We start from the raw sequence: 26,988 nt of genomic DNA, 5'->3' as shown, positions 1-26,988 counted from the left end.
ATAGGCTGCTTAAGGCTCTCAATTGGTGATGGGGCCCTCCTGCCACACACTCAATCAGGGTGAAGGCAGGAAGGTGGCTAGTTCCCCAGTCTGATTAAATACATCTCCAAGAAACTCGACAAGGCATAACATTCCTTGCCCATGCTATGACCTCCCAGCTCCAACATCACCCATGAACCCCAATCCATCACACCCCCACATTGCGTTGATCCTAATATGATGATGACAGTGCAATTAATATCGATATGTATCTCTTTTTTATGTTTAAGGGGAATGGTTGAAAGTTCAGCTTTATCCTACAGGCATGTGGGAGTCATTGGCAAGAGCAAGATTTGTTACCCTTCCCTAAATGCCCTGGAGACGTTACTGCAGTCCATGTGCTGTAGATACACCCTGCAGAGGCGATTAGGGAGGGAGTTTGTGTTTTGATGCAGTTCAGTGAAGGAATGGCAATATCATTCTAAGTCAGGATGGGTTGTGCTGAAATATTTAAAAGTGCACAGTGTAGTGTTAGCCAATTGTGCTGTAATCAAATTCATTGAGGACAAAACCTTTAGCTAGACCAATCTGTTGAGCAGAATCCAATGTTGCAGCAAGAAGTCGATGCACAATGATATCAGCATAACGGCGAACGGGTGAAGTGAAGTGAGTGTAGAGAGGCACGTTGAGCGCATAATGGTGGAATAATGCTTCATCATTATGGGTTCCAGTACAGAAGTACTGCACCATTTGTATTGGTCAAGAGTACATGTGGGTCAGTACTTCCTTCCTAGCGTCAGAACATTGATCTTCCCCTGCAATTTTATTTAGGCTCTTGTGCAACATAGAACATAGAACATAGAACATAGAAAGCCACAGCACAAACAGGCCCTTCGGCCCACAAGTTGCGCCGATCACATCCCCACCTCTAGGCCTATCTATAGCCCTCAATCCCATTAAATCCCATGTACTCATCCAGAAGTCTCTTAAAAGACCCCAACGAGTTTGCCTCCACCACCACCGACGTCAGCCGATTCCACTCACCCACCACCCTCTGAGTGAAAAACTTACCCCTGACATCCCCCCTGTACCTACCCCCCAGCACCTTAAACCTGTGTCCTCTCGTAGCAACCATTTCAGCCCTTGGAAATAGCCTCTGAGAGTCCACCCTATCCAGACCCCTCAACATCTTGTAAACCTCTATCAGGTCACCTCTCATCCTTCGTCTCTCCAGGGAGAAGAGACCAAGCTCCCTCAACCTATCCTCATAAGGCATGCCCCCCAATCCAGGCAACATCCTTGTAAATCTCCTCTGCACCCTTTCAATGGCTTCAACATCTTTCCTGTAATGAGGTGACCAGAACTGCGCGCAGTACTCCAAGTGGGGTCTAACCAGGGTCCTATAAAGCTGCAGCATTATCTCCCGACTCCTAAACTCAATCCCTCGATTAATGAAGGCTAGTACGCCATACGCCTTCTTGACCGCATCCTCCACCTGCGAGGCCGATTTAAGAGTCCTATGGACCCGGACCCCAAGGTCCTTCTGATCCTCTACACTGCTAAGAATGGTACCCTTCATTTTATACTGCTGCTCCATCCCATTGGATCTGCCAAAATGGATCACTACACACTTATCCGGGTTGAAGTCCATCTGCCACTTCTCCGCCCAGTCTTGCATTCTATCTATGTCTCGCTGCAACTTCTGACATCCCTCCAAACTATCCACAACACCACCTACCTTGGTGTCGTCAGCAAACTTACCAACCCATCCCTCCACTTCCTCATCCAGGTCATTTATGAAAATGACAAACAGCAAGGGTCCCAGAACAGATCCCTGGGGCACTCCACTGGTCACTGACCTCCATGCAGAGAAAGACCCCTCCACAGCCACTCTCTGCCTTCTGCAGGCAAGCCAGTTCTGGATCCACAAGGCAACAGCCCCTTGGATCCCGTGCCCTCTCAGTTTCTCAAGAAGTCTTGCATGGGGGACCTTATCGAACGCTTTGCTGAAGTCCATATAGACCACATCCACCGCTCTTCCTTCGTCAATGTGCTTGGTCACATTTTCAAAGAACTCAACCAGGCTCGTAAGGCACGACCTGCCCCTGACAAAGCCGTGCTGACTACTTTTGATCATACTAAACTTCTCTAGATGATCATAAATCCTGTCTCTCAGGATCCTCTCCATCAACTTACCAACCACTGAGGTTAGACTCACCGGTCGGTAATTTCCCGGGCTGTCCCTGTTCCCTTTCTTGAATATAGGGACCACATCCGCAATCCTCCAATCCTCCGGAACGTCTCCCGTCTCCATCGACGATGCAAAGATCATCGCCAAAGGCTCCGCAATCTCCTCCCTCGCCTCCCACAGTAACCTGGGGTACATCCCATCCGGTCCCGGCGACTTACCAACCTTGATGCCATTCAATGCCATTGATGCCTGCAGTACTGAAGTCAAGCTCAATTCCCAATTGTTCAAAGCGTGTAGTCAGGTCATCAAGTATATTTGTTTGTGGTGGTGGATGTTGACGCAGTAAAGCTTGTTCAGGGAATGATCTGAAGATTCTGTGGGCTACTGCCATGTTTGCCAGTAACATGAACTCTTCTATTAATTTATTGCTGTCTTTATACTCATAGATGTAGCATCCTTCAGGCAGTCCTGTCTCGCTATCAGGCAATCTTTGACTGATTCAATCATAAAGCACCCCCATCAAATCTTTGCCTACGAAGATGTTTGGCAATATTATGAAGATTTATTATACAGCAGTCTTTATTTCAGCAACAGAATGATCAGGTGAAACGGGTGGTAGTTCATCAGAATTGACTATCTTTTCTGGATCCTCAATCATGCTTTGTGTGTGATTATAACTCAGCTTTACACAAGAGTGAATAACGGTTCGACCATATCATTGACTAAGGCTCTTTCCTTCTGGAGTTAATTTCCAAATAACAGAAAATGTTAGCTTGTCTTGCATCGGATTCAAGCTGTAGAGTTCTTCACAGAGAAGCCTTGGAAGCATTGGGATAACTTTCTGAACCAGATAAACACTGGCAGTCATATCAAGAGCAATGCCTTGATGAACAAAGTAACTCACATCTGCAATATACACGTCAACTTCAAAGTTCCCATCTGAGAGACTGCAACAAGAGAGTGTGTCATCCAAATCTCTAGCAGTGGCTGGATCAATCGTGAATATACACTCATTCCGCAAGTCTTTGCAATTCTTTTTTTGGGTCGGTCCGTGGTAGGGATTTTGGGAGACATTCCGGAACCTAAAGTGGAAAGTGCACCTCTGAAGATATTCCAGAAAAGTGTCCTCAGCTGTCTAAATTATAATGATTACTTGCCACTGTCAAGGAGGACAGTATCACTGTTTAGATTTGTGTTATTGAGGTCTGCTGAAGCCTTTGCATAGAAACATAGAAGACAGGAGCAGGGGAAAGCTATTTGGCCCTTCAAGCCTGCTCCGCCATTCATCACGATCATGGCTGATTGTCCAACTCAGTAGTCTAATCCTGCTTTCTCCCCATAATCTTTGATCCCATTCGCCCCAAGTGCTATATCCAGCCGCCTCTTGAATACATTCAGTGTTTTGGCATCAACTACTTCCTGTGGTAATGAATTCCACAGGCTCACCACTCTTTGGGTGAAGAAATGTCTCCTCACCTCCATCCTAAATGGTCTACCCCAAATCCCCAGACTGTGACCCCTGGTTCTGGACTGCCTCACCATCGGAAATATCCTCCCTGCATCTATCCTGTCTAGTCCTGTTAGAATTTTATAAGTCTCTATGAGATACCCCCTCATTCATCTGAACTCCAGTGAAAACAATCCTAACCTAGTCAATCTCTCCTCATACATCAGTGCCTCCAACTCCAGAATCAGCCTGGTGAACCTTCACTGTACTCCCTCGAGAGCAAGAACATCCTTCCTCAGAAAAGGAGACCAAAACTGCACACAATATTCTGGGTGCGGCCTCATCAAGGCCCTGCATAATTGCAACAACACATACCATTTGCCTTCTTTACTGCCTACTGCACCTGCATGCTTACCTTCAGTGACTGGTGCATAAGGACACCCAGGTCCCACTGCACACTCCCCTCTCCCTATACAGCCATTCAGGTAGTAATCTGCCTTCTTGTTTTTGCTTCCAAAGTGAATAACCTCACACTTATCCAAATTATACTGCATCTGCCATTGATTTGCCCACTCACCCAACCTGTCCAGATCATTCTGAAGGATCTCTGCATCCTTGTCACAGTTCACCCTCCCACCCAACTTGGTATCATTTAACATAGTAACATGTACACAAGTATAGTCAATGATATTCTCATTACACAGGATTCAATGTGAATTTCTAAATGCTTTGCTTGCAACTATATTTTGAAATTGGATTCTGTTATGATCCCAGACCCAATTTGTTATAGCCCATTTAGAGACTCGTAACCTCTCTGTTGAAATCCCTGTTACTTACTAACAACAAAGCCACAAGAATACATGGTTTTAAAGAAACAGAAGAAACTATACCTGGAGTTACCAAAACAAAGAGCCATGTCTCATTTGTGATGTTAGTGTCCCTTTAAGAAAGGTTTTTTAAAAATCATGCTCACAGCCTTAAGTGATGCCATTGGTGAGAGGAGAAAAAAAAGTGTGCCAGTCAGGTGACAAGGTTGTCTTCAGTTTCATTTTGGCAGCAATGTTAGAGGCAGTCTTCGAAGCAAGCTGGAAAAGAAGTCGCTTTCTCTCTTTGTTTTGCTTTGAAATTTTTACCAGTCAGCTGAAAGAAGGGCTTGTTGCCATGCTACAGTATAGAATCTGTGTTTTGGGGAGCTGATATGACTACAATTTCAAGAGTATTTAACCCAGGGAACTGGATTCCAGTATTATGAGAGTTTTAGCCTGTGCAGTGATAAATCTGTTTAAAGGGTTTTGTTTATTGGATGTTGGTTTTGATTGGAGCATCTGATATATATATATATAGGTTAGAGTTATACATTATTGTGGTGGTTTTGTTTTCACTTGTAATTGGTAAGTTATTGCTAATTTTCATTCTGTATATGCTAACTATATAAACTTAAATAAACTTTGTTTGATAAGAGCCCCCTAGTGGGTCTTTTGAATCACACCTGAAGTGGTTCATATCATGCTTATCCTAGCCAGATTCAAGATGCAAAACTTACAATTCAGGCGGGCTTCATAAAACACTTGAGTTTCTAACTTGAACCATCCAGAATTAACGTGAGGTAAGCATGAATTAACAGACAAACTGTGACCAAACACACAAATTGCACCTTAGAGGCCAGACCCCACTAGACCAGATTCCACAAAATTCATGGCTGCTCATCCAGACATCAGTGAGTCACAAATATTCTTTAGATCTCTCTTCCTCACAGGGGATTTCAGCTCCTCTCTTTTAAGGATCTAGCTTCTGATTTCCCTCAATAGCAGCTCGTATTCAGCCTAAGGGCCTTCCTGCTTTTTCTTTGGCCTGCAAGTAGTTGTTAGGCATCAGGATTCAAATTTAGAATGCCCCAGTGACTGCTCACCACCCAACTGCTCAATCTCTTCTCCTGCGATTGCCCACTGGAGTCACAAGGCTACGTTGAGCATCTAATCAATGGTACAATCCCAGCTCCCTAGCTGTTCTGAATAGAATATCACTACTCATGGGCTTTCCATGGCCCCAACTGCCAGCTTCACTGAACCAACACCGCTCACCACAAGACTTCTCTGAACCCCAATCTCTCCAACTGCAGCAAACAATTACTGTTCCTGCACATCTGAGCCCCAGCTGTGGAGAGTTAAGCACAGTACTTTAGCCACCTTGAGCTGGCAACCTTCTGCTGCCTCTCCCGTTGCAAACTAATTGGAGAAATCATTCCGTGAGCAGCACGTCAACTTCTTGGAAGTGAACTTCCTCTGCATCTGCTCCCCACGGGCTACCATTCACTCTATCCTTTGAACTGATCTGTGACCTTGTCAATCTCCCAAACAGGGTCAGCCCCTGATATTAGGCAGGGTCTAATTTTTCAAACCTAGGTTTATTCTGAAGTGTTACAATCTCCAATCAACCAATGGTCATTCCCACAGATGCTAACCCTCAGAGGCTCCATCCAAAAACCACAGACAAAAAAATCCAAGAAGAAAAATTCCCTCACAATTGCACCGAGTTTTCTTATTTTTATTCATTCGTGGGACATGGTCTTCACTGGCTAGCCAGCATTTATTGCTCATCCCTAGTTGCCAGGGGGTATTTGACAGTCAACCACATTGCTGTGGATCAATATGTAGGCCGGCAGATTTCCTTCCCTAAAGGAATATTAGTGAACCAAATGGGTTTTTCCAACAATTGACAATGGCTTCATGGTCATCAGTAGACTCTTAATTCCAGATTTAAAATTTTTTAAAATTCTAATCCTACCATCTGCTGTGGTGGGATTCAAACCCAGGTCCCCAAAACATTAGCTGAGTTTCTGGATTAATAGTCTAGCAATGATTGCAATATGCCATTGCCTCCCCCTAGTTGTAGAGAAAGGTAGTAGCTCCAATGTCTTGATCAGTGTTGAGTTGACGGGTGTGTTCTTTGGTCGGATCTGTGGGTAACTGTAGTGTTCCTCGTTGTTCAGTTGTCGGTACACAGCAACCTCTGCAAGACAGGCCGGATCATCGACACGGATGCCATAATTTCACGTAAGAACACCATCTACCAGGTACACGGTACCTACTCTTGCAACTCGGCCAACGTTGTCTACCTGATACGCTGCAGGAAAGGATGTCCCGAGGCATAGTACATTGGGGAAACCCTGCAGACACTACAACAACGGATGAATGAACACCGCTCGACAATCATCAGGCAAGACTGTTCTCTTCCTGTGGGGGAGCACTTCAGCGGTCACGGGCATTCAGCCTCTGATCTTCGGGTAAGCGTTCTCCAAAGCAGCCTTCACGACACATGACAGCGCAGAGTCGCTGAGCAGAAACTGATAGCCAAGTTCCGCACACATGAGGACGTCCTAAACCGGGATCTTAGGTTTATGTCACACTATCAGTAACCTCCACAGCTTGCCTCCTGGACTTGCAGAACCTCACTGGCTGTCCTGTCTGGAGACAATACACATCTCTTTAACCTGTGCGTAATTCTCCCTCCACTCACATTGTCTGTATCTTTAAGACTTGGTTGGCTGTAGAGATTCGCATTCTAATCAGTATTCTGTAACTTGATTTTGTGTCTCTGTGCCCTGTTTGAGAGCAGATTTCCACTCCATCTGACGAAGGAGCAGTGCTCCAAAAGCTAATGGCATTTGCTACCAAATAAACCTGTTGGACTTTAACCTGGTGTTGTTAAAACTCTTACTCGGTCATAGAAGACAAAGGGTAGCAGTGGAATGGTGTGTTTCTGAATGGAGGGCTGTGACAAGTGGCATTCCTCAGGGATCAGTGCTGGGACCTTTGCTGTTTGTAATATATATAAATGATTTGGAGGAAAATGTAACTGGATTGATTAGTAAGTTTGCAGACAACGCAAAGGTTGGTGGATTTACGGGTAGCGATGAGGACCATCAGAGGATACAGCAGGATATAGATAGAGGCTTGGGCGGAGAGATGGCAGATGGAGTTTAATCCGGACAAATGTGAGGTAATGCATTTTAGAAGGTCTAATACAGATAAGAAATATACAGTAAATGGTAGAACCCGTAAGAGTATTGATCGCCAGAGAAATCTGCGTGTACAGGTACACAGGTCACTAAAAGTGGCAACGCAGGTGGAGAAGGTAGTCAAGAAGGCATATGGCATGCTTGCCTTCATCGCCCTGGGCATTGAGTTTAAAAATTGGTAAGTCATATTGCAGCTTTATAGAACTTTAGTTAGGCCGCATTTGGAATATTGTGTTCAATTCTGGTCGCCACACTACCAGGAAGATGTGGAGGCTTTGGAGAGGGTACAGAAAAGATTTACCAGGATGTTGTTGCCTGGTATGGAGGTCATTAGCTATGAGGAGAGGTTGGAGAAACTTGGTTTGTTCTCAATGGAACGACGGAGGTTGAGGGACGACCTGATAGAAGTCTACAAGATTATGAGGGGCATGGACAGAATGGATAGTCAGAAGCTTTTTCCCAGGGTGGAGGAGTTAATTACTCGGGGGCATAGGTTTAATGTGTGAGGGACAAGGTTTAAAGATGGAGTTTAATCCGGACAAATGTGAGGTAATGCATTTTAGAAGGTCTAATACAGATAGGAAATATACAGTAAATGGCAGAACCTGTAAGAGTATTGATAGCCAGAGAAATCTGTGTGTACAGTAGACAGGTCACTAAAAGTGGCAACGCAGGTGGAGAAGGTAGTCAAAAAGGCATATGGCATGCTTGCCTTCATCGGCCTGGGCATTGAGTTTAAAAATTGGTAAGTCATGTTGCAGCTCCATAGAACTATAGTTAGGCCGCATTTGGAATATAGTGTTCAAGGCAAGTTTTTTACACAGAGGGTGGTGGGTGACTGGAACTTGCTGCCGGGGGAGGTAGTGGAAGCAGATACGATAGTGTGTTTTAAGGGGCGTCTGGACAAATGCATGAATAGGATGGGAATGAAGGGATATGGTCCCCGGAAGGGTAGGGGGTTTTAGTTCAGACGGGCAGCACGGTCGGTGCAGGCTTGGAGGGCTGAAGGGCCTGTTCCTGTGCTGTAATTTTCTTTGTTCTTTGTCTTGCTAGCTGTCCACCTGCATTACTGTCTCACGTCTGCCGAAGGAGGCAGCTGGCCAATCCACATCGCATGGTGATAAAAACACTGTGGGCGTGGGAGGACACGATGGAGTCTGGATCGCGAAATTGGAAAATGGCCCGACTTGCAGTTCTCAACTCTGAGAGGAAGATCTGGCCCCTGGAGTTTCTTGCTCTAGACTTAGTAAAATTAACAAGTGTTGTTGCTGTGTTGAAAACATCGTGAATATCTGGTTCAGTATCTCCTGCAGCAATGCCTCAGAAAGAGAAACTGTGGTTTTTATAATTGTACAACAGCAGGATGCAGCCTGGTCAGAGGAGACCTCAATGTAGTTTGTCTGACTGATTCCTGCTGAAGTCAGCAAATCGTACTCCACGTTAAAAATATCACATGACTGTCTGTTGTCTTGAGTTATTTGCAAAACAAAATGCCTTTTTGTTTCCCTTTTCCACACATACTGCACATGGGCAATTAAATGAGACATTTTGGAAATGTCTGTGGATTCGTCAAGTTGTCTTGCTGTCATTTCCAAGCAGTTGATCAACGTACTGCAAAACTAAGTCTTCTGACATTAAATCAATCGTGGTTTGACAATGTAATTTGACATGTTATTTTTTCCCAGCTCCTTGGTTTTCTCTTCTCTAAGCATTTAGGGCACATGACATGATTAACGCCTCAACAACAGGATGTCATTTTCTTTTTGCTTTAGCAATTTACTGCACCATCATAAAGATGAAACCAGAATCTATTTATTAGTGGTAGGTATAGATTTTGTCACTGCTTCAGTACTAAACAGTTCCTTAGCCTTTTGCTCCAAAAATGAATGTTGCTTTTCCTATAGATATATTTCATGACTTGCAAATAATGGGTGAGATTTTCCAGCTGCACTTGCCCCAAGGTCGGAAAATCTCGGCCGAGGTCTGCGCCCCACACACGTGATTCCGGTGGCGGGCGGGACAGGAAAATCCCGCCCAATGTCTCTGCAATTTGCAAGATTTTCAAGATTCCTTAGACAATACTTGTCCACAAGTTGCACACCGAGGTCGAGTTGAGATACATCTCCACTTACAGTACAAATAAAACTGGAATGCCAGTCTTTTGTGTTTCCATAATTTTTCAGGATTAATGGTGGCTTTACATTTTTTACTCATACCTTCACTTCCTTGGTGTTCTTCAGTCCTTACAGTTGAAGTTGATAAAGGAAGTTCTGCCCTGTGGGTTTTGTTGTTTTGAAGCTGATGCTCACATTAATAATGTAACCACACCTGCTATTCATTGTGTGTGTTTACAATGATTTTTCCTGTTGTCTTGTTTTTGTTGGAAGTAGTCCCCAGTGCAATGAATTTATTGATCCCTGAATTCATATTGCGTGCCCACTTGTTGTCCAGGGACTGCTCACCCCCATAAACCACTGCTCAGCAGAAAATGAACCAAGAGTTCACTTACAAGCCCATTTTGTGCATGCTCAGTTGGACTGGACCAGATTCCCAAGTCCACAGTCTCCATTTTGGAAACAGAATTTCTCTTATTTTGATACCAATCCCCAACACAATGATGAAATTCAGCAACCTAACCACACCAGTAATGATGGAAAAGGATAGTACATGAGATAAAATAGTCAGATAATCAGGGCCTCTGATGAAAGGGATCAGTGAAGGGCTCACTATTGGGGCAGAGCAAGTCACTTTAATATTTCAGTTAAGAAAAACATAGCTTAATTTATGTTGGACACTGTTTGCAATGTGGGTAGGATTTGCCATTGGGAGATATATTGAATATTTGATGGTACAAATTCTGCAAAGTATGTGAGCTTCCATGTTGCGGAAACTATCATAGATTTTGCAGTCAGCAAAAAAGTGATTCTTTTTGATGTCTATTGTGAAGAAAGTTACCTGTAAAGATCTCGTGATCTTTTTGGCGTGGTTTTCACCTTTTCCAATGTTAGTTTAGCTGTTGTGTCAGTTACAGAGGATGTCTGGCATCCAGCAACAGTGAGAGCCATCCAGCATGGTAACCAACCAATTGCACTGAAAAATTCTTATTAACAGCAAACCAGGAAGTAACAAGATTTTATGGTCCACTTTGTGCAATTTAATAGAGTGACATAAAAATTGGGACATACACATGGAATAAGGTGGAAACTGAAACATCATAAACAAAAATCTAAAAGGAGTTTGCTGTTTTTAGAAACTGAAAGACATTTAGCACATCATTCCTAATATCCATGTTAAAGGGTGGCACAGTGGTTAGCACTGCTGCCTCACAGCGCCAGGGACCCAGGTTCAATTCCGGCTTTGGATGACTGTGTGGCGTTTCCACCTTTTTCGCGTGTCTGAGTGGGTTTCCTCCAGATGCTCCGGTTTCCTACCGCAGTCCAAAGTTGTGCGGGTTAGGCTGATTGGCCATGCTAAATTGCCCCTTAGTGTCAGGGGGACTAACAAGGTAAATACGTGGGGATAGGGCCTGGGTGAGATTGTGGTCGGTGCAGGCTCGATGGGCCAAATGGCCTCCTTGTGCACTATAGGGATTCTATGATTCTATAATGAAGAATTTGATCTTCTACAAATATAAAATTAGTTTTTCAATTCTGAGGATTTTAACAGTAATTGTGATTTAATACACTGTTAAAAAAGCAGTTACACCTCACTCAACAAGAAATAACCATTTCAAATATAGTTTTCAACAGTAATACCAATAGGGTAAAATGTGGAAGTTCACATCAACTCAATGATGTGGACATGATTTTCATCTGAGGACTACAACAGCTCACCCTGTAGAGCAATAAGGAAATAATGCAACTAAGACAGGTAAAACAATACGTGGAATCTGTGTTTTATTAAACTAAACATACATGAACAAAGCCATTGACAGTGATATTTACAATGACAACTTTCTCAGAGAGATTTCATTCTCCACTGATTGCACTTCAGAATATTTGGTTTATAATATGGAAAAGCAGAAGAAGTCAATTTAACAGTAAAGCAATTTAGTCATCCTGCAAAACCGTTTTAACTGTAATACTTGAAATATATTCTAAAACAGTTTCTATCCTAAAAAATGATCGTTATGGAAACTTAACTAGATTAACTCTTCACGTTGGTGTCTCTTTTCTCTCTTACAATGGCCGGGATTCTCCGATTCCCGTTCACCCCACCGTCGCTGCCATCGAGAACGGAGAATTTGGAGCTGAGCCGAAACTCCGTTCACCGCAGCGGGACCGGAGAATCCCTGCCGTTGCAGTGGAATCACGGTCGCTGGACAGGTTGCTTCAGATTCATCCTGTCCTTAATTTGAAGGTTATTAAGTACTCTGGATATGCTCCAGCATCACAAAAAACGACAAAAATAGTGGGCTTAGCTAAATGATTCACCGCGCAGTCGCAAAGGTCTGTTGGGTCATTTTGTGCATTTACTGGTGTTGGTTCCAGCATACCTTGTTGTCCTTTGCATTTCCTCCCAGTAATCACTCGTGCTTGATAAATGTATTGGCATCCAGTAGAATCAGGGTTGGAGTATGTCTTGTTGCATGAATAGGAGGCATTCAGGGCAAAGTAAGTTCCTTTTCCATAGGAAGTGGCTAAGAAGTATGAAAGGTATGTTACTAGATAATCGCTTAGATTGACAATCTGGTTTGTTGCACTTTCTAAACAAATATGTAAAAAGACAGAGGACCATGATAAATTGAAAAACTGCAACTTGAAAATACCAGGCAAGAGGGTTTTTTTGCATTTTTTGATAGGATGTGGGCATCACTGGCAAAGCCAGCATTTGTTGTCCATCCCTTATTGCCCTTGGACTGAGTGTTTTACTCTGTCATTTCAGAAGGCCGTAATCAACAACTCACTGGGAAAACCCGCTGCAGGGAGGCTGGAAAATCCAGGCCTTTATTTCAGATTTCCAGCATTGCACTTGTATCAGTGTTTAATTCCCAAACCATTCCTCTTCCAGCAATGCCCACCTTGAAAAAAAAATCTGTGCATTTCTCTGACATGTTTTCCCTTTGTCACTTCTACCTCATTCATTTTCATTGCTTCGCTTCTTGTATTTGATCTGGCTCTGACTTATCCCACATGGATTCCATCTGAAATTCTCCCTTCTTTCAGATCCACCCATGATCACAGATCAGAGATATCTCCAGGTTTGGTGAACTAAGTCACTCTCTGCATTCTGAGATCCACGCCCCACTCTGTGCACTAGCAGATGCACACTCTCAATCTCTCCCTACAGCAGTATTGACTTACTCTTACTCAAAGGTGTCCTCATGTACCATGACAGATGCAACTTGCCTTAATCACTCCCTGTTGCAAAGCCTTTCATGCTGACTTTCCATCTAGACTTATTCACCCGATCAAAACCCTTGAGAATTTTTTTTAAAGTCTTGAATGAATTCCCTCATCTCTCTCTGCTCCAGTGGAAATAGTTCCAACATCTCTGGGACCATAGGCTAGAATGTCATATCCATTCACACCAGTGGGATTTTCCCATCCCGCTGCACTGAACGGAGATTTGACTGGGCACCAAATTCTCCAACTTCGCTGCAGCAGGAGCATGGTGTGAACGGCCGGTAAGATCGCGCCCATAGAGTCATAGCTACTTACAGCACAGAAAAAGGTCCTTCGGCCCACTGGGTCTGCGTAGCCATCAAGTACCTATCTATTCTAATCCAATTTTTCAGCATTTGGTCCATTATCTTGTATGCTTTGGCGTTTCAAGTGCTCATCTACCATTCTTTCAGGCAGTGATTTGCAGATTCCCAAGAACTCTCAAGTCTCCCCTCATTCCTACAGCTTCCTAATAGCTGGCATCATCCATTTGAAAGTTCTGGATTATCTCCAATGTCTGCTGTATATCATATTCCTGTGCCGTATGCATTGGCCACTAACAGATAACCATAGGTGGCTCATGATGCCATTCTCTACGTCCCCTTGGCCTCTGAATTTGCCATCTGACAAATTACTAATAAGAACACAGAACAGGCAGCTGCCAAGTTCCTTCTTTTGAATTAATCACTTCAAACATTATACACTGCTTTTCTTTGTCAGACTGTTTGTTTGCTGCCTGAATATTCCAGCAGAATTTTGGTCTCTGTATTTTCTCAGGTTCTTACCATTTCTCCCACAAAAGCTTCGGTTGAAGCCAGTTTTGTTCACTTTGTCGGATATTTCCTTTGTCGTCCCGTGATAAAGGATCTGCTCAACATTTAGCCCAGGATTCTTTCTTTCTGCAGCTTCTTTGTTGACAGAATAACTTTGCCAAAGCTTGCAATTCTGAACCCTATCGATCTGGATGAGAAATTCATATGCTATTAGATTTGAAAGTAAAAATAAATAGATGAACAATTGCACCTAACATTATTGAATAAAATACTGAATCTCAGTGAACATTACAAAAACAAACATTTTGGGCCTGCAAAATTGAATAGAGCTTGAATCGATCAGTCAGAATGGGATTTGACAATGGAATAGAACTGACTTCCACTGGGATTCATTCCCAAACTCTATAGGTAAAAGAATGAACGAATATCAAACCACTTGCATCTATTCCATAAATCTTGGAGTCAGCATAGCTAAGTTGGCTGAATGGCTGTTTTGTGATACAGAGTGATGCCAACAGCACAGGTTCGATTCCCATACAGGCTGAGGTACTTTTGTGAAGGCCTGTACCTTCGATTCCCATACCTTCATGAAGGCCCCGCCTTCTCAACCTTGACCCATGCTCAAGGTGTGGTGATCCTCGGATTAAACCACCAGCAGTCAGCTTTCCCCCTCAAAGGGGAGAGCAGCCTGTGGTCATCTGGGACTATGGCGACTTTACCTAAATACGTATTTTTTATTTTTAATGTTCAACCCCTGGTAACTAATGTTGCATGGAATTTTTAATGCTTTCCAGAATGAAGTTGAATAAGAAGCAATAATATACGAGCTGTTTTGGATCTGGTATTGTGTAACGAGGTAGGTAGAATTAAGGATCTTATTGTGAAGGACCCTCTTGGGTCTAGTGACCACAATATGGTCGAATTTCTGATTCAGATGGAAGAGGAGAAAGTTTGGTCCCAAACCAGTGTCCTCTGTTTGAACAGAGGGAAATATGATAGGATGAGGGATGAATTGGCTAAGGTAGACTGGGAGAGCAGGCTGGCAGGTAGGATAGCTGAGGAACAGTGGAGGATTTTTAAGGAGATCCTTTTCAGTTCTCAGCAAAAATATATTCCAGCAAAAAACAAGGATTGTAAGAAAAGGGAGAACCAGCCGTGGATAACGAAGGAAATAAAGGAGAGTATTAAAATAAAAACAGCTGCGTACAGAGTGGCCAAAAATAGTGGAGAAACAAGTGATTGGGAAAAATTTAAGAAACAACAAAGAGAGACTAAGAAAGCGATAAAGAAAGGAAGGATAGACTATGAAGCTAGGCTAGCAATTAATATAAAAAATGATAGTAAAAGTTTTTATAAATATATAAAAAGGAATAGAGTGGCTAGAGTGAATGTTGGGCCCTTGGAGAACGAGAGGGGGGAGTTAATAGTGGGAAATGAGGATATGGCTGAGTCTTTAAATAAGTTTTTTGTGTCGGTCTTCACGGTGGAGGACACAAATAGTTTGCCAAATATTAACGATAGAGGGTTGGCAGCAGGAGAAATACTTAATACAATTAATGTTACCAGAGAGGCAGTGCTGGGTAGACTAATGGGACTGAAGGTGGACAAGTCCCCGGGTCCGGATGGAATGCATCCCAGGGTATTGAAAGAAATGTCAGAGGTAATAGTGGATGCGTTAGTGATTATTTATCAAAACTCGTTGCATTCTGGGGTAGTGCCGGTTGATTGGAAGACGGCTAATGTTACGCCGCTGTTTAAAAAAGGAAGGAGACAAAAGGCGGGTAACTATAGGCCGGTCAGCTTAACGTCTGTAGTAGGGAAAATGCTGGAATCCATTATTAAAGAGGAGATAGCAGGGCATCTGGATAGAAATGGTTCGATCAATCAGACGCAGCATGGATTCATGAGGGGAAAGTCGTGCTTGACGAACATGTTGGACTTTTATGAAGTTGTGACTAGGGCGGTTGATGGAGGAGAACCGGTGGATGCGGTGTTTTTGGATTTCCAAAAGGCGTTTGATAAGGTGCCCCATAAAAGGCTGCTGAAGAAGATTAGGGCACACGGAGTTGGGGGTAGTGTGTTAAAGTGGATTGGGGACTGGCTATCCGACAGGAAGCAAAGAGTCGGAATAAATGGGTGTTTTTCCGGTTGGAGGAAGGTAACTAGTGGCGTGCCGCAGGGATCGGTACTCGGGCCGCAACTATTTACCATTTATATAGATGATCTGGAGGAGGGGACGGAGTGTAGGGTAACGAAGTTTGCAGACGACACAAAGATAAGTGGAAAAGTGAATCGTGTGGAGGACGGCGAAGATCTGCAGAGAGATTTGGACAGGCTGAGTGAGTGGGCGAGGATATGGCAAATGGAGTATAACGTTGATAAATGCGAGGTTATACACTTTGGAGGAAATAATAACAAATGGGATTACTATCTCAATGGAAACAAATTAAAACATGCTACCGTGCAAAGGGACCTGGGGGTCCTTGTGCATGAGATGCAAAAGCCCAGTCTGCAGGTACAACAGGTGATCAAGAAGGCAAATGGGATGTTGGCCTATATCGCGAGGGGGATAGAATATAAAAGCAGGGATGTCTTGATGCACCTGTACAGGGCATTGGTGAGGCCGCAGCTGGAATACTGTGTGCAGTATTGGTCCCCTTATATGAGGAAGGATATATTGGCATTGGAGGGAGTGCAGAGAAGGTTCACCAGGTTGATACCGGAGATGAGGGGTTTGGATTATGAGGAGAGGCTGAGGAGATTGGGTTTGTACTCATTGGAGTTTAGAAGGGTGAGGGGGGATCTTATGGAGACTTATAAGATAATGCGGGGGCTGGATAGGGTGGAGGCGGAGAGATTCTTTCCGCTTAGTAAGGAAGTTAAAACTAGAGGACACAGCCTCAAAATAAAGGGGGGTCGGTTTAAGACAGAGTTGAGGAGGAACTTCTTCTCCCAGAGGGTGGTGAATCTCTGGAATTCTCTGCCCACTGAGGTGGTGGAGGCTACCTCGCTGAATATGTTTAAAGCGCGGATGGATGGATTCCTGATCGGTAAGGGAATTAAGGGTTATGGGGATCAGGCGGGTAAGTGGTACTGATCCACGTCAGATCAGCCATGATCTTATGAATGGTGGGGCAGGCTCGAGGGGCGAGATGGCCTACTCCTGCTCCTATTTCTTATGTTCTTATATGAAAACAGACTATACTGAACATGCATACCTTGACAATGTCAACAATAATTGGGTGACAGGATTTCGTGAATGCCTCTGCCACGTCTTTATATTCTGTTGTGCTTGATTGAAGAGGAACAATTAAAATCTCCTCATTTCTCATGTTGCTCCAATTTGCTGGGAGTTCAGCTATGGCTGTAACATTAAATAGATGAGGACACAGTTCCAAAAATTAATGTCAAAGTTGCACTTTGCCTTTGTAAACCTTTGCAAATCCCTGTGTCAGTCCTTTCATCAAATAATAAATTAAAACAATGCTGTAAAGGCAACGGATTCCTGCTCAATTCAACTCACTGAGGATGGCAATGAAGAACAAAGAACAAAGAAAATTACAGCACAAGAACAGGCCCTTCGGCCCTCCACCCCTTACCACCCAGGGACCGTATCCCTCTATTCCCATCCTATTCATGTATTTGTCAAGACGCCCCTTGAAACTCACTATCGTATCTGCTTCCATTACCACCCCCGGCAGTGAGTTTCAGGCACCCACCACCCTCTGTGTCAAAAACTTATCTCGTACATCTCCTTTAAACATTGCCCCTCGCACCTCAAACCTATGCCCCCTAGTAATTGACTCTTCCACCCTGGGAAAAAGCTTCTGACTATCCACTCTGTCCATGCCCCTCATAATCTTGTAGACTTCTATCAGGTCGTCCTTCAACCTCTGTCGTTCCAGTGAGAACAAACCCAGTTTCACCAACCTCTCCTCATAGCTAATGCCCTCCATACCAGGCAACACCTTGGTAAATCTTTTCTGTACCCTCTCCAAAGCCTCCACATCCTTCTAGTAGTGTGGCGACCAGAATTTAACACTACATTCCAAATGCGGCCCAACTAAGGTTCTATAAAGCTGCAATATGACTTGCCAATTTTTAAACTCAATGCCCCGGCCAATGAAGGCAAGCATGCCAAATGCCTTCTTGACTACCTTCTCCACCTGTGTTGCCACTTTCAGTGACCCATGGAAACAGTTGGGACATTTCTTAAGCTTTCAAGGCGTAAACTTTCAAGAAGAAAATACTTTTGGGTTTCCTTCTGGCTACTGAAAATTGAGCAAAATCACCCAGATATCAGCCTGACGTTCCAGTCTATTGTATTTATTTTTATGATTATAACATTGCAGCATCACTATACTTTCACCATCTGTACACAAGTCTCATGCCTTCAGCCCTGATCTGAAACATCTTGAAGGCACAGTAAATTTGAGTGAAGAAAATCTTAGCTCATTTACCTTCAGAATTTATCTTCATATCATCCAACTATTTCTTCAATCAGCATTAGTGCCAAGTAATGTCCATTTATCTACTATCCACAATGAACCCCATAGTGACAGTAACATTTGTTAAAAAGAAAGCGTGAAAAAAAACAGCCACTCATTGACAATTTTCCATTTTATTAACAAAAAACCCTTCTTAGTAAAGGGCAAAAAAATTGTTAAATAGCCAGACCCATTAAAGTTTCAATAGCAGAAACTGCAAGCACTTGAAACCTCTTAATCGTAGACTAGGATATTCCTATCTCTGTAATGGAGCCAGCCAGTCGGGAGTGCAGGGTGCAAGTTTTTGACCTAAACCAGCCCGCAACCTTTAGGTCAGAATTAGGTCAGATCCCTCTGGAATGGTGTATGGAATCAGGTCCAATCCGCCATTTTTAAAGGTATACTGAGTCATCCCGAATGGGTGAAAATCCAGGCCATTGACCCATGCAGAGTACAGTTCCACAGTTCAGGCAGCTCCCCAACACCTTCCCTGGTGATTATTCTTTCTGAGTAAGTCAATTTACAATGTGTCAGCATTGCACACATACCTGACGTGTTACTTACCTAAAGTTCAACATGCCATTTACTTTCTATCTAGGATCACTTGACAGAGATTAGGTCTGATACACTAAACTAATCCCTGCTCTTTTAAGAAACTAACCCTGTTAACAGAATGTGGAAGGGTCAACTTTGAGAATTTCCAGCAGTGAAGTAACTAAACCTGGGCTTCTAACTTCAGTTTCCCTCAAAGAGAGGAGCAAGCTGTTATTGAAATGAAAATCAAAAAATAACCTGAAGTTTTAGCTTGATGTGTACATTAGATTCTCCAAATGATTATTTTATAAAGGCAATTGTTTGTTTTGACATACCTCCTTCAAGAAGTCTTCTCTTAACATCCATTACATTTCCTTGAGAATCATTTTCTTTCATCTTGTTGAAGTCAATGGTGCGTTTTATCCCGTTTTTCACACATGCTAAGCTTTTAGTTTTATCCTTGTAAGCTTTCTCAAGGTCGCAGTTTAAAGATTGGTCATAAGGATGAACTGCTCCGTTTTGCACAAACTCCCACTGAACATACCTCTTCACCTGAGTCTCTTCCTGCTTCCTATCCTCTCTTCCTTTGACAGCCTGCAGCATAGCATTCACTTCCATAAAGGATTCCAGAATATCGGCATGGTGTCCATCTATTGTTATTTTCGTTTGCTGAATTTCGACTCTCAACTGATGGCTTTCACAGAGACCCGTGATTTGTCGTCTTTCGTCGTCTGAGAAACAGGCTACATATTTATTGCTTATTGTTTTGCTTTGGCATTTTTCTTTAATTAGATCTTCAACATGTTTCTGAGCTTTCGCAATGTCATTCTTTGTTATGCCATACACCTCAACCATGGCATTCAAATACTTTGTTGCACTCAGAATTATTGGATAAACTGTAGGAACAGTTTTGACAGCAGGAACGGGTTTGAAGCCAAGCATGGATTTGAAGAAAGGAATAGGTTTGGCAGCAGGCGTAGGTTTGGCAGCTGGAACAGGCTTTGCTGAAAAAGTTGTCTGTGCTGAAAAATAACATTGATATAATGCGTTTAGTACAGATTTCCTGCCAACACTTAGAAGTGTGGGCAAAGGAATTTATGCTGGAATTATAGCAAGAAGCACAAAATGTAAGACTTTAAAATGAGTCTTTGGAGTGTCAGACTGCCAAAGTAAATAAGCTAAATTGTTGTCCTAATCTCCAAAAAGCAATCCTACCTCTCTCTAAATCAGATGGAATTGGATATGCAGGGCTCAACAATGTAGCAAATAAATGTCTGCAGAAGGATTCACAACTTAAATGGTTTCACCTCCAGAATATACCAAACACCGACGGAAATTTTCCTGTCTTGCCCGCCACGGGAATTGTAGCAGGCGAGACAGAAAATTCGGTGGATCATTTAAAGGTCTGTTGAGCCATGGCGGGAATTTCCAGTCTTGGGGTATGCACGGCCAGAGAATCTCACCCAACAATTTAACTGCCAGCATCAAAATATTAATAGTAGATGTTTTATGATGTGCTTCCAAAACCCTAAGATCATCCTATATATTTTAGAAAGAAGAAGCTATAACATGCTCTTTGGACTTGACGTAGGTTAGGAGCTTAAGTTCCTAAATTTATTAAGTTCTTGTGAGTTTGAACCAGACTGTTTGCAATCTTGGTGCCATACTTGACTCCAAGAGGAGCTACTGGGTACATAACCAAGCCTTTACTAAGACGGCCTAATTCTACCCCACTAATATCACCTGAATCTACCCTGCCTCAGCTCATCTGCTGCAGAAACACTCATCCTTGAATCTGTTACCTCCAGATAAATCCAAAGTACCCATGGTTGGCCTCCCATTTCTACCCTCCATAAACTCACAGTCATCCAAAACTCCAGAAAGAAATTTTAGTGAGGAGCTGAAGGAAATCAGCATTAGTGGAGAAATGGTTTTGGGGAAATTGATGGGATTGAAGGTGGATAAATCTCCAGGTCCTGATAATCTTCATCCCAGAATACTTAAGGAAGTGGCGCTGGAAATAGTAGATCCATTGGTGGTTATTTTCCAAAATGCTTTGGACTCTGGACTGGTTCCTACAGATTGGAGGGTAGCTAATGTCAGCCCGCTATTCAAAAAGGGAGGTAGAGAGAAAACAGGGAACTATAGACCAGTGAGCCTAACGTCGGTACTGGGGAAGTTGCTAGAGTCTATTATCAAGGATTTCATAACTCAGCATTTGGAAGGTAGTAGTATAATCAGACAAAGTCAGCATTGATTTACAAAGGGGAAATCGTGCTTGACGAATTTATTGAAATTCTTTGAGAATGTAACTAGTAGAGTTGACCAAGGGGAACCAGTGGACGTGGTTTATTTAAACTTTCAGAAGGCTTTTAACACGGTCTCACATAACAGACTACTAGATAAAATTAAAGCACATTGGGATTGCAGGTAATGTCTGAGATGGATAAAAAGCTGGTTAGCAGATAGAAAGCAAAGAGTTGGCATAAATGGGTCTCTTTCTGATTGGCAGTGACTAGTGGGGTTCTGCAGGGATCTGTGCTAGGATCCCAACTGTTCACATTATATATTCATGATTTGGAAGAGGGAACTAATGGTATTATCTCGAAATTTTCAGATGATACAAAGTTGGGTGGATGATGAGCTGTGAGGAGGATTCAGAGATGCTTCAGCGTGATTTCGATAGGCTGAGTATGCGGGCATACACATGGCAGATGCAGTATAATGTGGATAAATGTGAGGTTACCCACTTTGGTAGCAGGAAAAGGAAGACTGATTATTACTTTATTGGGTGTAAAATAAGAGAGGTGGATACTCAGTGAGACCTTGTGCTGAAAGTAAGCGCATAGGTACAACAGGCAGTAAAGACAGCAAATGGTATGTTGGCCTTCATAGCAAGAGGATTTGAGTATAGGCATAGAGATGTTTTGCTGCAATTGTAAAGGGTGTTGGTAAGGCTGCACCTGGAGTATTGTGTGCCGTTTTGGTGTCCTTATCTGAGGAAGGATGCCCTTGCCTTAGAGGAAGTACAGTGAAGGTTTACCAGGCTGATTCCTGGGATGGCAGGTCTGTCATATGAGAAGGGATTAAGTCGGTTAGGATTATATTCACTGGAGTTTAGAAGAGTGAGAGAGGATCTCATAGAAGCTTATAAAATTCCAACCGTGTTAGACAGGGTAGATTCAGAAAGAATGTTCCCAATGGTGAGGGAGTCCAAAACTAGGGGTCATAGTTTGACAATAAGCGGCAAATCTTTTAGAACTGAAGTGAGAAGAAATTTCTTCACTCAGTGGGTGGTGAATGTGTGGAATTCACTACCACAGAAAGCAGTTAAGACCAAAACGTCTGATTTCAAGAAGAAATTAGATATAGCTCTTGGGGCTTCAGGGATCAAGAGATATGGGAGGAAGTGGCGGGGGGGGGGGGGGGGGGGGGGTGTGTGAGATCAGGATATTGAATTTGATGATCAGCCATGATCAAAATGAATGGCAGAGCAGGCATGAAGGGTCGAATGACATACTCTTGCTTCCACTTTCTATGTAACTCTGCTGTCCTGCACTAACTTGCTCCAAATCCCATTCACCCCTTTGTGCTCACTGACCTACAATGGTTGTTAGCTTTGCAATGCCTTGGTTCTAAAATTCACAACCTTGTATTCAAATACCTCCAAGGCCTTGCCTCACCCTATTTCTGGAATTTTCCCCAGCCCTCCAAGATATCCACACTCCTCCAATTCTGGCCTCTTGAACATCCCGATATTTTAATGACTCCACTATCGGTGGTTGTGCCTTCAGTTGCCTGGTCCCTAAAATGTAGAATTTTTCCCTAGATCTCTCCATCTCTCTTCTCTCCTTTCCTTAAAACCTACCTCTTTGCCCAGCTTTTAGTCATCTGCCCTAAATACCATCTTGGCTTTGTCTAAATTTGTCTAAATTTTTCTGGACAGCGCTCCTTTGAAACATATTGAGACATTTTAATAGGTTAAAGAGTAGTATAAATCCAAGTTGTTCCGATTGTTATTGTGACAGGACTGATTAATATAGGAAACGAGAATGTTACACTGGTCCCATGATTGCTTTTCTGAGCGGATCAAGCTGACTTCTAACAGCTTGATGCTAACAGTGCGTAAGGCTAATTACTGAACTGGGTTTCATGATTGTGGGTGACACTTGCAGGAGTATCTTGTTTTTTTATTCATTCATGGGTCACAGGCACCACTGGCTGGCCAGCATTTATTGCCCATCCCTTGTTACCCCTGAACTGAGTGGCTTCCTAGGCCATTTCAGAGGGCAGTTGAGAGTCAACCACATTGCTATGGGTCTGGAGTCACATGTAAGGGCGGCAGATTTCCATCCCTAAAGGACAATAGTGAACCAGATGGGTTTTTACGACTATCGACATTGGAGTTTCATGGTCATCAGTAGATTCTTAATTCCAGATATTTGTTATTGAATTCAAAATCCACCATCTGCCATGGCGGGATTCGAACCTGGGTCCCCAGAACATTAGCTGAATTGCTGGATTAATTGTTTAGTGATAATACCACTAGGCCATCGCCTCCCCATGCTGAAATAGTTCCTCACCCGCAGCCTGTGAAGTTCTGAAACGCTGCTCCATACATTGACGAAATGGAGCCATCAACAGTGGCTCAAACAAAACAATCCTTATCAAAGAGAGTGAAGGTTGAACAAAGTCTGACGCGTAATCACTTATTGCATCCAGCAGCGCATTGGCAACATCAATAGGACTAATTTCTGCAAGCCCTAAAAAAAACAGGAGATTTGCGATTAGTGTCGCGAACATGTTCAACAAAAACAAGTTTTAAGTTTTATGTTTATTTATTAGTATCACAAGTAGGCTTACCTTAACACTGCAATGAAGTCACTGTAAAAATCCCCTAGTCGCCACATTCACTGAGGGAGAATTTAGCATGGTCAATGCACCTAACCAGCACGTCTGTCGGACTATGGGAGGATACCGGAGCACTTGGGGGAATCATGCAGACACGGGGAGAACGTGCAAACTCCACACAGGCAATCACCCAAGCTGGGAATCGAACCCAGGTCCCTGGTGCTGTGAGGCAGCAATGTTAACTACTGTGCCACCATGCTTTAATGTAAACTATGAATATCCTTAGGGTACACTTCCGCAGGCAGTAGCTAACTTACATCAGGTGGCATGTGTAAGCCTAAAGGATGAGTGACAGCATGCTAATGGATTATGGAGGTGTTGAGGGAATGGCTGGTTGTACTTGCACCTTTGTCAGAAGGATCTGGATTCAAACCCCGCAGAGTTACTAAGGGAATGCTGCATTGTCAGGCGCTATCGTTCGGATGAGACATTAAACTAAGGCTCTGTCTGCCTCCTCAGCAGAACAGAAATTATCCAATGGCTCTATTTTGAAGAAGATTAGGAGTTATCTCCAGTGTTCTGGCCAATATATATCCCTCCCTCAACATCATAAAAATAACCTGGTCATTATCGCATTGTTGTTGGTGGAAATTTTCGATGTGCAAATTGGCTGTCATGGTTTCCACATTAAAAAAGTGACTACATTTTTAAAATACTCCATTGGTTGGGAGCACTTCAGGATGTTCTGTGGTCATGAAAGGTGCTATAGAAATGCAAGTCTGTTTTTAATCCTGCAGCAACCCAGGTTCAAATAATATGGCTTCAAACTTTTGCTTTACCTCTGCAGTCTGCTGTCCCACTTTAAATCTAGTTACTCCAGTTGTTTCTTTAACTCAGAACACTTTATTTACTCTTCCTTGAATTCTTCTGAACAATACCTTGGTGTCTGTTCCCTTAACCTTAGTCATGTTAAGACTAAGACTTTTTTCTGTCCCAATTCCCTGATTATCTGGCCAGCAACTAGCTCTTTGGAAAGCCTGCCTCTTTGCACCACCCATCCTGTCCAGTCTTTCTTCTGGCAGAGATGAGAGATATTCATTCCCTGGTGTCCTGTCTTTAACTGTAATATATCCAGCTAAAACTAAAACTTAAAAGCTTTCCTATCTTACAAAGGCCTCCAGTTGCCAAGTAACCACTGCTACTCTTATTTATTCATCAAGCCGTAACCCTCTCTAAGTACAACAGAATCACATTTGGAATTAAAACCCACCTCCACACAAACACCAGCTTGAATCAAGCTATAGGTATTACCTTTCCAGGCACAGAAACAAGAACAAAGAAAATTACAGCACAGGAACAGGCCCTTCGGCCCTCCAAGACTGCACCGACCATGCTGCCTGACTTAACTAAAACTTCCTACCCTTCTGAGGACCATATCCCTCCATTCCCATACTATTCATGTACTTGTCAAGACGCCCCTTAAAAGTCACTACCATATCCGCTTCCACTACCTCCCCCGGCAATGAGTTCCAGGCACCCACTACTCTCTGTGTAAAAAATCAGCCTCGTACATCTCCTTTAAACCTTGCCCCTTGCACCTTAAACCTATGCCCCCTAGTAATTGACTCTTCCGCCCTGGGAAAAAGCTTCTGACTATCCACTCTGTCCATGCCTCTCATAATCTTGTCGACTTCTATCAGGTCTCCCCTCAACCTCCGTCGCTCCAGTGAGAACAAACCAAGTTTCTCCAACCTCTCCTCATAGCTAATGCCCTCCATACCAGGCAACATTCTGGTTAATCTTTTCTGTACCCTCTCCAAAGCCTCCACATCCTTCTGGTAGTGTGGCGACCAGAATTGAACACTATATTCCAAGTGTGGCCTAACTAAGGTTCTATAAAGCTACAATATGACTTGCCAATTTTTAAACTCAATACCCCGGCCGATGAAGACAAGCATGCCGTATGCCTCCTTGACTACCTTCTCCACGTGCATTGCCACTTTCAGTGACCTGTGTACCTGTACACCCAGATCCCTTTGCCTATCAATATTCTTAAGGGTTCTGCCATTTACTGTATATTTCCTATCTGTATTAGACCTTCCAAAATGCATTACCTCACATTTGTCCGGATTAAACTCCATCTGCCATCTCTCCGCCCAAGTCTCCAACTGATCTATATCCTGCTGTATCCTCTGATGGTCCTCATCGCTATCCGCAAATCCACCAACCTTTGTGTCGTCCGCAAACTTACTAATCAATCCAGTTACATTTTCCTCCAAATCATTTATATATATTACAAACAGCAAAGATCCTAGCACTGATCCCTGAGAAACACCACTTGTCACAGCCCTCCATTCAGAAACACATCCTTCCACTGCTACCCTCTGTCTTCTTTGACCGAGCCAGTTTTGTATCCACCTTACCAGCTCACCTCTGATCCCATGCGACTTCACTTTCTGCACCAGTCTGCCATGAGGGACCTTGTCAAAGGCCTTACTGAAGTCCATGTAGACAACATCCACTGCCCTACCCTCATCAATCATCTTCGTCATTTCTTCGAAAAACTCGATCAAGTTCATGAGACACGACCTCCCCTTCACAAAACCATGTTGCCTCTTACTAATACGTCCACTTATTTCCAAGTGGGAATAAATCCTGTCTCAAAGAATCCTCTCCAATAATTTCCCTACCACTGATGTAAGGCTTACTGGCCTGTAATTACCTGGATTATTCTTGCTACCCTTCTTAAACAAAGGAACAACATTGGCTATTCTCCAATCCTCTGGGACCTCCCCTGTAAGAAGTTTAACAACATCAGGTTAAAGTCCAACAGGTTTATTTGGTAGCAAAAGCCACAAGCTTTCGGAGCCTTAAGCTCCTTCTTCAGGGGAGTGGGAATTCTGTTCACAAACAGGGCATATATGTCCTACTTGTGAACAGAATTCCCACTCACCTGAAGAAGGAGCTTAAGGCTCCAAAAGCTTGTGGCTTTTGCTACCAAATAAACCTGTTGGACTTTAGCCTGGTGTTGTTAAACTTCTTACTGTGTTTACCCCAGTCCAATGCCGGCATCTCCACATCATGACCTCCCCTGTAGCCAGTGAGGATACAAAGATTTCTCTCAAGGCCCCAGCAATTTCCTCCCTTGCCTCTCTCAGTATTCTGGGGTATATCCCATCAGGCCCTGGGGACTTGTCTACCTTAATGTTTCTCATGAACCCCAATACCTTCTCCTTTTTGATCTCAACATGACTCAAACTATCTACACATCCTTTCCCAGACTCATCATCCACCAAGTCCTTCTCTTTGGTGAATACTGACGCA

The 26,988-nt window shown here is 43.3% G+C and overlaps 1 protein-coding gene and 1 pseudogene across 1 annotated transcript in view; both read right to left on the bottom strand.

Annotated features, from left to right (window-relative positions):
• Window positions 1-510: 510 nt before the first annotated feature.
• LOC144503953 (DIS3-like exonuclease 2 pseudogene) lies at window positions 511-10,204 on the bottom strand (annotated as a pseudogene).
• A 1,303-nt stretch (window positions 10,205-11,507) lies between these two features.
• The window catches only part of LOC144503528 (protein mono-ADP-ribosyltransferase PARP14-like), a 49,702-nt gene continuing 34,221 nt past the window's right edge, over window positions 11,508-26,988 (bottom strand). Inside the window, exons 16-20 of the mRNA XM_078227970.1 lie at window positions 23,397-23,576; window positions 19,149-19,835; window positions 17,011-17,156; window positions 13,805-13,979; window positions 11,508-12,274 (exon numbers count right to left, since the gene is read on the bottom strand). Coding sequence (XP_078084096.1) covers window positions 11,973-12,274; window positions 13,805-13,979; window positions 17,011-17,156; window positions 19,149-19,835; window positions 23,397-23,576 — 1,490 coding nt within the window. The 3' untranslated portion in view covers window positions 11,508-11,972. The remainder of the gene's footprint in view (window positions 12,275-13,804; window positions 13,980-17,010; window positions 17,157-19,148; window positions 19,836-23,396; window positions 23,577-26,988) is intronic.

The sequence above is a fragment of the Mustelus asterias genome, chromosome 14, assembly GCF_964213995.1.
Source record: "Mustelus asterias chromosome 14, sMusAst1.hap1.1, whole genome shotgun sequence".
Classification (NCBI taxonomy): Eukaryota; Metazoa; Chordata; class Chondrichthyes; order Carcharhiniformes; family Triakidae; genus Mustelus; species Mustelus asterias.
This window is presented reverse-complemented; position numbering and strand designations above follow the sequence as displayed.